Genomic DNA, 13,572 nt, shown 5'->3' with positions numbered 1-13,572 from the left:
ATTAAACACGGTCAATTACTCAGCAGGAGATAACACAGGCACTGACTCATTCTATTTCCTTTCTAGCTTTACAGAATGTGCAAGCCATTTTACCTCAGCTCCTCAGAGACCCTATTCCAGTTAGCAAGTACATTAATGATATATGGAAATTAGTACTGCAGACTCATACGCCAACTACAATCTCCATCAACTATTTACTAGATAACAAAGTTACTGTATGATGATTAGCAAATAATCTGTCAATAAAATGACAAATCCAGCAACACAGAAGCCTTAAGTTTTTATCTGTGCTCTTCATAAAATCGTATGTAACTCTGACTCAAACAATGATAAATATTCGGCATCCTTCTGATTCATCTCAGCTCTCCAGTGTTCAGGTCTGGTTCGCTAGGGATTTTCTTATGTTTTTAAGGCAGGCTGAAGTTTTTACTACCCTTTGGAATTCTAACAACATTCGTAGTTAAAATGTCTCTGCTGAGATACTTCAAGCCATCTTGACACAGGGAAAAGTGTGTTGATACAAACATAGAAGAAAAGGGAGGCTGAGATCTGATCAAGAGTCTAGGAAGGTCAGGAAAACACCATGAAGGTGCTATGCTGCTGGCAATCACAATGACAATGTGTGCTGACCCTCATCTAACTCAGCATTGTTGAGCAATGAGACAGTGGGAGAATCTGATTTAAAAGAGCGGCACTAGAGAGGTCAAATAAACGGAGGGTAAAATTTGAAAAGGTGACATCATAGTCAACGCAGAGGAATGAGCAGTGGAGTTTAAGCTCAGTGTTTATTATCCACACTCTAATTTTAACTAAATAGTTGATTATGGAGCTAATTAACTTAATAATACACAAGAGGCAAGGGTAAAAACCAAACGATTAACTTTAAATAAGAAAATAAACCGAATAGGATAAAAATAGCTTAAATAAGTATATAGACCTAATAGGATAAATTTACAAAACAGTAGAAGAAACTAATTTGACATTAAAGATGATTCAGTTAGCACTAGAGATGAAGAGGGAAGGAATATTTGGATCAACAACAGAAAATGCTGGAAACACTCAGCAGGCCAGGCAGCATCCGTGGAGAGAGAAACAGAGTTAACGTTTCAGGTCTGGGACCCTTCATCAGAACCGGAAAAAGCTGGAGATGTAACAGGTGCAGAGACAGGGTGGGGGGGGGGGGGGGGGGGTTAGTAGGGGAGGAAGGACAGGGTGGGGGGGGGTTAGGAGGGGTGGAATATTTGGATAGTTTACTCCAGAACACAGTAACACCACGTAGAGAGATACAGGCATAGGAAGAGGAGGGTGTGACTGACCTAAACCAAGGTGAATTGTTAACGTGTAACCTACAGTGGGAGCTATTCAAAGAAGCAATACAAGTCCAGTACATACCCTAAAAGGCAAACGCTTCACATGGTCAACCAGTGAGCTAAGATATAGTGAAAAGCTCAAAGAGCTTTATACAAATGCAAAGAGAAATCAAAATCCAGTGGGCTGGGAGAGCTATAAAATGCAACAAAGGGATACAAAGAAATTATTAAGAGCTGCAAAAAGGAATACAAAAAAAATCTTGCAAGAAATATTAAGGCTAACAGTAATAGCTTTAATAAATATATTAAGAAAAAGAGAGTGGCTAAGGGAGATTACAGATAGATGCAAGTGATACTGTAATTGACAATAAGAAAATGGCAGACTTATTTAAAGGAGAGTTTTGTATAGTTTTCAGAGTAGAGGAAGAGAAAAAATCCCAGTGGTACAAGGAAAACTAAAAATAAATCAAGGGGAGGAATTTATTGGATTGAGTGTGTAAAAAAATGGTAATAGCGAAAATAATGGTAATGAGACTGAAGAAAGACAAATCTCCAGGACCTGATGGTTTCCACTCCAGGGTATTAAAAGAAGTAGGTGAGGAAATGGCAGGTGCATTAGTAATAATCTTCCAAATCTCTCTTGATTCAGGAATTGTGCCGTAGGATTGGAAAATTGCTAATGTCTCTGCACTATTTAGGAAGGGTGGGAGAGAGTAACCAGGTAACTACAGACCTATCAATCTAATGTCAGTTGTGGGGAAGTCACTAGAATCTATCATTGGGGACAGAGTGACTGAGCACTTGGACAAATTTGAGCTGATCAGAGAGAGTCAGCACGGATTTGTGAAGGGTAAGTCATGTCTGAATAAGCTAGTTGAATTATCTGAAGAGGTCACTAACATGGTGGATAAGGGAGTGTCTATGGATGTTATCTATATGACCTTCTGGAAGGTGTTTAATAAGGTTCTGCACAAGAGATTAGCAGCAAAAATGAAGGCGCACGGAATTGGAGACAACCTCGCGACATGGGTTGGAAATTGGTTGGGAGGTAGGAGATAGAGTAGGGATAAAGGGTACGTACTCTAATTGTCAGGATGTGGCAAGTGATGTTCCCAGGGATCTATACCAGGGCCTCAGCTTTTCACCATATTTATCAGTGACTTGGATGAAGGAATTGAGAGTTGTTTATCCAAGTTTGCAGATGACACTAAGTTGGGAGGCGCAGTAAGTGGTGCAGGTGGGAGCAGAAAGTTACAAAGGGATATAGACAGATTAAGTGAGTGGGCAAAACTGTGGCAAATGGAGTTCAATGTGGGCAAGTGTGAAGTCATCCACTTTGGATCCAAGAAAGACAAATCAGAGTATTTTCTAAATGTTGAGAAACTAGAAACTGTGGAGGAGCAAAAAGATTTGGGTGTCCATTTACACAAATCACTAAAAGTTGGTAGACAGGTACAAAAAGAAAGCAAAAAAGCTAATGGAATGTTGGCCTTTATCTCAAGGGGACTGGATACAAAGGGGAGGAAATTATATTTCAGTTGTATAGAGCCACTTGGAATACCACGCCCAGTTCTGGGCACCGCACCTCAGGAAGGATATATTGGAGGGGATGCAGCGCAAATTCACCAGAATGATACCGGGCCTTGTTGGGTTAAATGATGAGAACAAATTGCATAAACATGGCTTGTATTCCCTTGAGTAGAGAAGATTGAGGGGTGGTCTAATCGAGCTGTTTAAGGATTCAATAGGGTAGATAAAAAGAATATTTCCTCTGATGGGGCAGTCAGAACAAGAGGGCACAAAATTAGAGCCAAGCCAATAAGGAGTGAAATCAAGAAGCATTTCTTCACAAATAGTAGTAGAAATCTGGAACTCTCTTCCCCCAAAAGGCTGTGGATGCTGCATCAGTTGAAGCTTTCAAGACCGAGATAGGATTTTGTTAGGTATGGTTATTAAGGGCTATGGGTCAAAAGCAGGTAAATGGGGTTGAGGTACAGGTCATGCATGATCTAATTGAATGGTGGAACACACTCAAGGGGCTGAATGGCATACTCCTGATCCTATGTTCCTGTCCTTGTTAATACAGGTAGACTACCTTTTATCCGAACTTCCGAAAACCGAAACCCTCTAAAAACCGAAGGTTTTTTCGTTCAGCGTAAGTCGTGCGCACGACATGACCAGAGTGGCACACGACCCCGACCCCCGCCAACGACCCCCCGCGGACCCCCGCCGACCCCGACTCCCGCCGACCCCCCCGCGGACCCCCCCCCCGACCCCGACTCCCGCCAACCCCCCCGCGGACCCCCGCCGACCCCCCCGCGGACCCCCGCCACCTCCACCCCCCCCCGCCGAACCCCGCCGACCCACCGCTGACCCCCCCCCCCCCGCCGACCCACCCCCGACAAATTTCCCAGTCTTATAAAATACCTTCCGAAATCCGAAATTTTCCGAAAACCGAAACACGGCTGGTCCCGAGGTTTTCGGATAAAGGATAGTCTACCTGTATACTCAAAAATCAGAGAATCACAAAACTGTTTTCTTAGTCAAGCTTTTAAATCACTCAGCGGTGTCAGAATTACTCGTTACAAATACTCTTTTGGATACCTTGCTTCTCTTATTGTCCAGTGGCTGTCTATAAAAGGTTTGGGAAATGCTGCAATTGTAGCTTCTCACAATGTACAAAAATAGTCAAAGTTACTGTTTGCAATGATTTCTATAAATGAGAAGCCTAAACCCAACAATCTTAGTGTTTGAGGCAATGTCAAGCATTTTTAAGATCCCAGGTCAACTGCAAGAGTTATGCAAATACCATTCTGATCAATACAGCACTTGCAATTGATCCTTTCTTCAAAAATGAACAGTGGCAAAATGAGAGCTGCAACATTTAACGTAGTTGGGAAGATGAGCAGATTTGTAAATATGCAACTGAACCCTATATTTATGAAACACATCTCTGCAACCTTGATCAGCTTACTACTGCATTTCAATGATAGCAGCAATAAGGTCATAAGGCCTGTAACTTGGTTCAAGATGGCAACAGAAAGCAGCTGCTTTGAGAGTGTTTCAAGAACTTTCACTGAAGGTGACCATGCTGATTCCAAGAAATATCTGAGTGACATCTTCAAGCACATTAGCAAAGATTTGTATGACAAAATCATCTACATAAGAAGCTGTGTTGCCTTCTTTAGCCGTGTACAACCTGAGATGAGAGAAAATGCAGTCACATTTATAAGTTTCCTCATGTATAGCACAGTTCAGATTTCAGAGTTGTTGCTTTACAGTCAGATCACTTGCAACGTGTCCAAAGTAAAGCGACCATGGTGATAGGACATCTCTACATGTATTGAGTATCTGAATAAAACTACTTTAAGTTGGATTTGCTTGTCTTGTGTTTCAAGAAATCATGTTTAAAGCAGAAAAATGCCGATATTGAAAACAGTCGAAAGGAAGAAAATATCAGCATGCAAACAGCACTGTTCAAACAATTGCCCCAAATGGGAAGCTGCATGTTTTCTTTAACCTTTTTGCACACTGTTTCTCTATAAAGGATACTACTGCTCTAATCATCATCAGCAACAAGCTGCAATAATGATTATTAGAAAATTAAGTTTTGAATGAAGAAAAGAACCATCTCCCAGAGCCCGCAGACCGTGGGAGCCCTCCCTTCAAAGTACTGCAAGACCCAGAGCACCATCCTAACACTGTCAGACCCCAGGCCCCTTTTGCATTGATTTAAAAAATTGATAAAATTTGTACCTTTCCTTGAGGAGTCAACTTCCAAATGACAGAAAAGGCTAGCCTGTCCTGCATTGGATTCAAGCTGCAGAGTTCTTCACAGAGAAGCCTTGGAAGCATTGGGATAACCTGTAGTAAAACATAACCAACGCAAGAGAAAGTGGAGACAAATTTAAAATAATAAAGGATCTTACACAAGATAAAACCTCACATTCATTTCTGTCAAATGTATTACTACACTTAATAGCACAAAATTATTTGTAGGTACTAGTCAATCTCTCTTGCCACGATCACTGAAAAAGCAAAACAAATTGTCTCTCAGTTCCTGAAACTGTCCCATTGCTCACCTCCCACTCTGTCTTTGTCTGCCACTTTTTCTTTCTTGCTGTAGGGCTCTCATACTTTCGCTCATTATTACCTCGAAATCTTTTTATCTCTTGACTCTCTCTCATTCTTTCTCCCTATTTTCTAGAAAATGATTGTAACCATTTAAATAAATTTATATGATCTTGCTGTAATCGAGTTGGAGTCACAATGGTAAAAGTTGAGAGCATTATTGCAAAGGTTTATTAACAAATATGCACATGCATCACAAATGCTATTTTATACGATCTCATTTCTAGATATGTTTCCTACCAGTTACACTGGATGCTTGGTACCATTAGGGGAGCTTGTATTTTTTTTGCTTTTCTATGGGAAAACATGTCCTGAGTCATGAGCTAGAGGTCCATATTTGCTTCCGTTACCAAGGGAAATAAAGTGAAAACCACTTCCATTTCCTGTATCCCTCATTACCTCTCGGGTACTACAGATTCTCCTGCAACTAACTACCTACAAATCTTTATAATTTTCTTCATCTCATTTTATGTCAAAATATTAAAACTATTTCACAACCTCCAATTACAAGCTCTGTCCCATTTACCAAACTCTGTCTCAACTTCTTACTCTATTGAATATACCGCATGCCTGGACGTGGTATACTGCGGTGATGTTGTAATGGAAGAGCGACAGCAGATAGTGAAAGGAGTAATTCCTGCCAAAACTATATATAGAACCTCCAGAGAGCTAGAAACTTACTGGAAAAGAGATCTTTCTAGATTGAGACAATATGATTATTGTGGCTTAATTAGTTTTTTCATATCTTTATGGAGGTAGCACCTGTTGTAAACCTCCCTGAGGAAAATGAGTAAAACTGGTCCTTACTCATGGCTCAAATCATTGGTCCACAAGTTAAACAATCGAGTTCCCTTAAAAGCACCACCGAGGGCACAATTTTATTTAAAAAATATCAACAGATTGTCAATTAAATGGAATGAAAATGATAGTACATTTTGTTGGCTTTTCAAACAAAAAATGTTCAACAGCATTGGTAGTCACACTGAATTTCGGCAATTCTGAAAATTGTCTCATTTATAACCAACAGAAGCATCAAACTCTAATCTGATCAGAGAATGTAAATTCTGCAAAATAAGTGATTTGAATCTAAATTAAGTACTGTGAAGGAATAAGCCATATTTCAGAAAAATACACCATCATATGAATAGAATTCTGATATTATTAAAACATGATATACTGGGTTTAAAAATCTAAAGTCTCAACGACACAAGCTGTGCAAACAGGCTTCTGAGATGGGATGGTTTGATAACACAAAAGTTGTAAACACCACAAGCTTTTGAAATGGGAATTGGTTAAAAATACTAAAACAATGGCCCTATTGAAATAGCAGTTTGGCGCTTCCAGAAGGTCTGGAGTTTGGGAGAAACACAATGGAATGACCCAAGTAAAGTGTTAAAAACTAACACTTCGAACAGGAACACAGAATATTAAAAAGCCATGTGCCTTTGTAAAAGTAACATCAAATGAAACAGGAAACATGATATAATATAACCAACTAAGATGGCTAGGAAAACAAACACCCTAGTTGAAGTGTCTTTTATTTACATGTTGTAAATATGATACCAACAGAACACTTTGAAGATATGACTTCAATAGATGCACCAAGCAATCACATGGTGTTTGTATTGAACTTGGAACACCACGGAGATAGGACTCTGTGGTTGTATCCAGTTAAGGTGGTTTTAGAATTGAATGGAAGACCTTCGATAAGAATGGCATCAAACTACTGTCATATTGTGTTTTATGATAAGTTTTTGAAACACCTAAACAACAGACAGAAGTCTGCAAGCTAACAGTTGAATTGACAGTAAGTATAGAGAAAAGTCAACAGGAAGATGACTAGAGATAATTAGCTTACATCAGCAGAAAACTTCAAAAGATAAAACACTAAAAAAAGGTATAAAAATAGAGCTTTTCAGATAGACAGGCAGAAGTCACTGGAAAGGAACAAAGTGATTCTTTCACTCTTCAGAGGCATCTCTGTAAGTTTTTAATTCTTTGAGTCTCAGGGATCAAAAAAGGTACTTTTACAGGAAACTCTCTTTTTACCGGCACCTAAATAACCGGAAATCTCTCTTAACCGGCAAAATTCAGGAGTAGGTTCAGGTAAGTTTTACTTCATATTAGTGGCCGTGTAACCGGGGTTCCTGGATCTGTGGCCGTGTAACCGGGGTTCCTGCATCTGTTGCCATGCAGCAGGGATGCCTGGATCTGTGGCCGTGTAACCGGGGTTCCTGCACCTGTTGCCATGCAACAGGGACGCCTGGATCTGTGGCTGTGTACGGGGCTCTCGTACCTTAGTAAGTATACCTCTCTGTAATCTGGACTTTTTGATCAACCGGCAGCACGCCGGTCCTGTCAGTGCCGGATAAAAAAAGAGCTTCCTATAATTTGATTTTGGTGGATATTCTGGATTAGAATTAAGAATAAGAAATGTAAAAATGTAACGAAGTTAAGATTTGAGAATAAGGATCTCTGAGAATAAAGAAATGTAAGCTAATTGTATTTTGAACTGTTAAAGTTGCGGTTGACTCACAAGCTGTTAACTGTATGTCGGCTCTTAAATAAATCTATATATTTTTAGAATTGTCTCAGAGTATTTCTGTATCAAACTCGCAAACTCAATTTCTGTACACTCTTTTGTAAGGAGTTGCAGAATTCTGGGGGGGGGTTCCGGACTCTCATAATATCCGGAAGGTTACAGTCTAGTTAAGCTTATTAAAAGTGCTATCCGGAGGACGGTAACATCTTCAGTCGTTCCTTTCCTTTAGGGAGAGATAGTCTGAACCTTTAGACCCAATTAAGCAACTTATAGAATTCGGCCATCTTTAACTTTAGTTGAAGGTGAACGTCTGGGGAATACGCTTGATCTGGGGTAGCCCGAAAAGGGCTAGGACTAGTAATTATCCCTTCAGTACGTCTTTATAGGCTCTACTGGTGATTTTTTTAATACATATTTTTGCAATGAATTCCACCAAAGAGCATTTCTGTCACTGCTATAAATTCAATTCTCTGCAGTAATCAGTTTCCAATTCACTGAACTGTTAACTGGAATAGGTAATTTGGATAACCTATTTATCTACTGGAAAACGTATTCAAATGTTCTACTAATTAAAACTTCAGCCCTTTCCAATAAATATTTAAGGCATGAAACAATTTCAAGGTGAAACATGCTCAATGATCTGCTCCTCATATATTTACAAAGTTCACTGCCCTACGTTCCCAATTGCTGCTACTTTCTTCATTCCAATTTCTTTTAAATTGAACTCAAAGCACAATTATATTTTGTTTTATTTTAAATGCAATCAATTTTTTTTCTAAATCAGGAGCCACCTCACTTTAAACAAGGCATGAATTCCACCCATTAATTTGGTTTAGACTGAGAAATGAACCAGAACAGAAAAGAGAATTAAGTGTAGGGGAACAGCTAGGCAATACGATCACAACATAATAAGGTTTAAGATAAAGATTGAGACGGACATGAGTAAGACAAAGACAAAAGTAACAAATTGGAAAAAAAAGTTGATTTTAAGGGGATGAGAATGAAACTAGGGAAAATAAACTGGAAAAATGTACTGACAAACAAAGAAATAGAACAGCAATGGGAAATATTTAAAATGGTGATCAACAGAGTTCAGGAGAAATATATCCCACTAAAAAGCAATAACAAACTAGCCAGTAATGACACCATAGATGAATAATGAAATCAAGGCAAAATTAAAATTAAAGAAAAAGACATACACTAAGTACATAGACAGCAAAGGAGAGGATAACAAAAGGAAATACGAAAAGGTTAGGAAGGAAGTCAATAAAAACAATTGGGAAGGCAAAGAGAAACTGCAAAATTAAATTATCAAGGAATATAAAAAGAAATAGTAAAGTATTCTACAGACACATAAATAACAAAAGAAACATCAGGATATGGATAGGGCCATTAGGGATACACACAATAAACTCTCAGGACATAGTGCCGGAGGACTGGCAGACAGCTAACGTGATTCCTATATAGCAGGGGAGCCCGGCGTTGCCAGGGCAATTTTGGGCCGCGCGGTCTCCGTGACCCTGTCTGTCCCTCTCCTGGTCTCCCTGTGCTGTCCTTTCCCTCCCTCCCCTCTCCCTGTCTAGCGCCTGAGGCCCGGTGCCATTGTGATAGCGGCCGTGCGGGGCCTAGCGGTTGAGGCGCGGCCGGGTTGTCGGGCTGAGACGGACCCGAGCTGAGCTCCCCAGCGGATCGCGCGGCTGACGGCCGGCCGATGCAGCTCCCCGGACCGCTGTGTGTGTCGGGCCGAGCGGTTGCGAGGCACGGCCCGAGTGATCCCAACTTACCTGCCGCTCCAGCGGGGCGGGAGCAGGATCGGGAGCCGGAATGTGGGGGTTTGTTTTGGTGCTGCTGTTCCTGTGGGGATGGAAAAAATGGCGGCGAAGTTTAGGGAGAGTGGAGGATTAGGACCCGCCTGTGACGCACTGATTGGTCAACCATCAGGTGAGTGAACTGTAGGATTGGTCAAGCAGGACGTCAGTCAATGCTAATGACAGGTAGGATTTTTGAACATTTTTTGTATATTGTCCTAACAACTTTTGTGTGACGAAAAAGTAAATACGCCTACGAGAGTCCCCTAATGATAAGCTTTCTTTTGATATAACATATGTGTAGGTACGCTCTATAACTTTTGATTGTATAGCCGGACAGACAGACAGAGAGACAGACAGACAGAGAGACAATATAGATATATATAAAAAAGATAGAACAAGTCCACTATAGACCAATTAGCTTAATGTCAATGGTAGGAAAGATAATGGAATCCTTAATCAAAGATGTAATAGAAAAACATTTAGAGATTAAAAATATAATAAAAATAGTAGTCAGCACGGTTTCCAAAAGAGAAGGTCATACTTGACCAACCTTATTGAATTATTTGAAGAAGTAACAGAAAGGGTAGATACGGGTAATGCAGTAGACGCAATATATTTGGATGTCCATAAACCCTATGATAAGCTACTGCACAGTAGACTCATGGCTATGGTCAGAACATGTGGAGTCAGGGGACAAGTAGCAGAATGGATAAAAAGCTGGCTACCAAACAGAAAAGAGAGTGTAGCGGTTAAAGGTAGTTACTCAGATTGGCAAATGGTGGGAAGTGGTGTTCCACAAGGATCGGTGGTGGGACCACTGCTGTTCACTATTTACATAAACAATTTGGACTCGGGAATCCGAAGTACAATTTCAAAATTTGCGGATGACACCAAATTGGGGGGCGTAGTTAATACAGAGGAGGACTGCGACAAAATACAGGAAGACATTAATAAACTTGCAGAATGGCCGTGTAATTGGCAAATTAACTTCAATAAAGTGTGAGGTAATACATTTTGGTAGGAAGAATAAGGAGGCCACATACTCCTTGGAAAGTAAGTGGATAAATGGAGTAGAGGAATAGAAGGATCTGGGGGTACAGATACACAGATCACTAAAAGTAGTGACGCAGGTTAATAAGGCCATAAAAAAGCAAACAAAGCACTGGGTTCATTTCTAGAGGGATAGGATTAAGAAGCAGAGAAGTTGGGTTAAACTTGTATAGAACCTTGGTTAGACCACACTTGGAGTACTGTGAACAGTTCTGGTCTCCATATTATAAAAACGATATAGAGGCACTGGAGAAAGTGCAAAAAAGATTTACTAGATACCAGAACTGAAAGGTTATATCTATCAGGAAAGATTGAACAGGCTGGGGAAGATTGAGGAGTGACCTGATAGAGGTCTTTAAGATTATGAAAGGGTTTGATAGGGTAGACGTAGAGAAGATGTTTCCACTTGTGAGCGAGACCAGAACTAGGGGCCATAAATACAAGATAGTCACTAATAAATCCAATAGGGAATTCAGAAGAAATCTCTTTACCCAGAGGGTGGTTAGAATGTGGAACTTACTCTACCACATGGAGTAGTTGAGGCAAATAACATAGATGCATTCAAGGGGAAGCTAGATAAGCACATGAGTGAGAAAGGAATAGAAGGATATGTTGATGGGATTAGATGAAGAAGGGTGGGAGGAGGCTTGTGTGGAGCATTAACACCGACATGGAACTGTTGGGCCGAATGGACTGTTAGTGTGCTTTAAATACTTTGTAATACTTTGTAGACAACAGTAGAATTTAACTTCAATCATTTTTAACCCAGTACAATTTCACACATAGTATTGTAAACATTTTTATGCAATAAACGCTCAACATTGCATGTACACCTCAATCTTGGTTATAATACAACATTTTAATGACATATTTTTATCCAAGCTGTGTAGGCTGTATGTAAGTTCTGTTTATTGAGCTGAGTCATTCACAGTGAAAGGGTGCATGCTGAAATGTTAAATGACAGATCTTATCCAAGTTCATCAGTGTAGGTAAAATCATTCTGCAGGGTTCTTGTAAAGGACTAATTTAACTTTCATTTTGTTGTAATGCACTCCTAATTATGAAGCCTGTTTTAGATAATCTAACTATTTGGGTATACTGGACAGCATAGGTTCAGCTTCACATTCCTTACCTTCTGAATCAGATAGACACTGGTTGCCCTCTTGCTGGCAATCTCATTAAGAGCTGTCTCTTCATGAACGAAGTAACTCACATCTGCAATATGCACGCCAACTTCCATGTTTCCTTCAAAGAAATTATAATAAATATAATTAACTAAAACTATGTACTCTAGATACACAACAGAGACTTGCAAACACATCTGGTAAATTTCAGAGCAAGAAAGTACTTGGAGTTCAATGATGAAGAGTTATAATGCAATGAAATAAGAAGTCCATCTGATCTGGCATAAGAATGGCTGTGACTTGTTAAAATTAGCCACTGAATCACAAATATTTTTTACATTTACCAAAATTTGTAGTCTTTGTGTCACTTATTATCCCTCACTAATTCTGCAGCATTTTACCAGCCAAATATAAATTCTAGGATCTTGCAGAGGTCTTCTACATTCCAATTACTTATAGCACTAGCAAACTCAACAACAATTTGCATTTATATAACACCTTTTAACAACAACTATAGCGCTTTTAACGCAGTAAAATCTCCCAAGGCATTTTACAGGAGCATTATCAGACAAAATCTGACACCAAGCCACATAAGGAGCTATTAGGACGGGTGACCAAAAGCTTGGTCACAGAGGTAGATTTTAAGAAGCGTCTTAAAGGAGAAGAGGTAGAGAGGCGGAGAGGTTTAGGGAGGGAATTCCAGAACTTACGGCCTAGGCAGCTGAAGACGCGGCTGTCAATGGTGGGGGCGAAAGAATTCGGGGTCTCAAGAAGCCTGAATTGAAGGAATGCAGAGTTCTTGAAGGTTTGTAGGGCTGGGGGAGGTTACAGAGGTAGGGAAAGGCAAGGCCATGGAGGGATTTGAACACAAGGATGAGAACTTTAAATTTGAGGCGTTGCTGGACTGGGAGCCAATGTAAGTCAGTAAGCACAGGAGTGGTGGGTGAATGGGACAACGGGACTTGGTGTGAGTTAGGGTACGGGCAGATGAGCTTAAGTTTACAGAGGGTGGAAGATAGGCGGCCGGCCAGGAGTGCATTGGAATAGTCCATGTAACAAAAGCATGGGTGAGGGTTTCAGTCATAGATGGGCTGAGGCAGGGGCAGAGACAAGCAATATTATGGATGTGGAAGTAGGCGGTCTTGGTGATGGAGAGCTTATGGGGTCGGAAGTTCAGCTCAGACTCAAATGGGGCGCCAGGGTGCGAACAATCTGGTTCAGCCTCAGACAATGGCCAGGGAGAAGGATGGAATCAGTGGCTAAAAGCGTAATCAGACAAAAATTGACACCAAACCAAAGAAGGAGATATTAAGAGAGGTGATTAAAATATTTGTCAAAGAGGTAGGTTTTAATGAAGGTCTGAAAGGAGAAGTGAAGAGGCAGAGAGCTTTAACTCCACAAATCACCTTTATGCACTCAACAAATTATCACTTTACAGATCTGTTCACCAATTCCATTGATTTAGAACAGTCTCAAGAAAGAAGTTGCTACATTGGACTGAAATTTCGTCCACAAATCAAAAGATCCAACGTTGTTTGGGCTCAACCCAAGCAGATTTCATGCTGCCGAGTGCCACCTTCTATCCAAGTAGCTTAATATAAGCA

General features: G+C 40.3%; 1 protein-coding gene across 5 annotated transcripts in view; it reads right to left on the bottom strand.

The window, feature by feature from the left end:
* Positions 1–13,572, bottom strand: part of dis3l2 (DIS3 like 3'-5' exoribonuclease 2) — a 380,300-nt gene that overhangs the window by 195,387 nt on the left and 171,341 nt on the right. For 4 of the 5 annotated variants that reach the window (XM_085990207.1, XM_085990206.1, XM_085990204.1 and 1 more), the window contains exons 11-12: positions 11,977–12,089; positions 5,067–5,174 (exon numbers count right to left, since the gene is read on the bottom strand). In XM_085990207.1, coding sequence (XP_085846333.1) covers positions 5,067–5,174; positions 11,977–12,089 — 221 coding nt within the window. The remainder of the gene's footprint in view (positions 1–5,066; positions 5,175–11,976; positions 12,090–13,572) is intronic. The other variant, XM_085990205.1, reaches the window with a different exon arrangement.

This window comes from Somniosus microcephalus, chromosome 6 (assembly GCF_052327205.1).
Source record: "Somniosus microcephalus isolate GS21.2 chromosome 6, FLI_Smic_1.0, whole genome shotgun sequence".
NCBI lineage: Eukaryota > Metazoa > Chordata > Chondrichthyes > Squaliformes > Somniosidae > Somniosus > Somniosus microcephalus.
The sequence above is the reverse complement of the archived record's forward strand: the minus strand, read 5'-3'. Positions and strand labels throughout refer to the sequence as shown.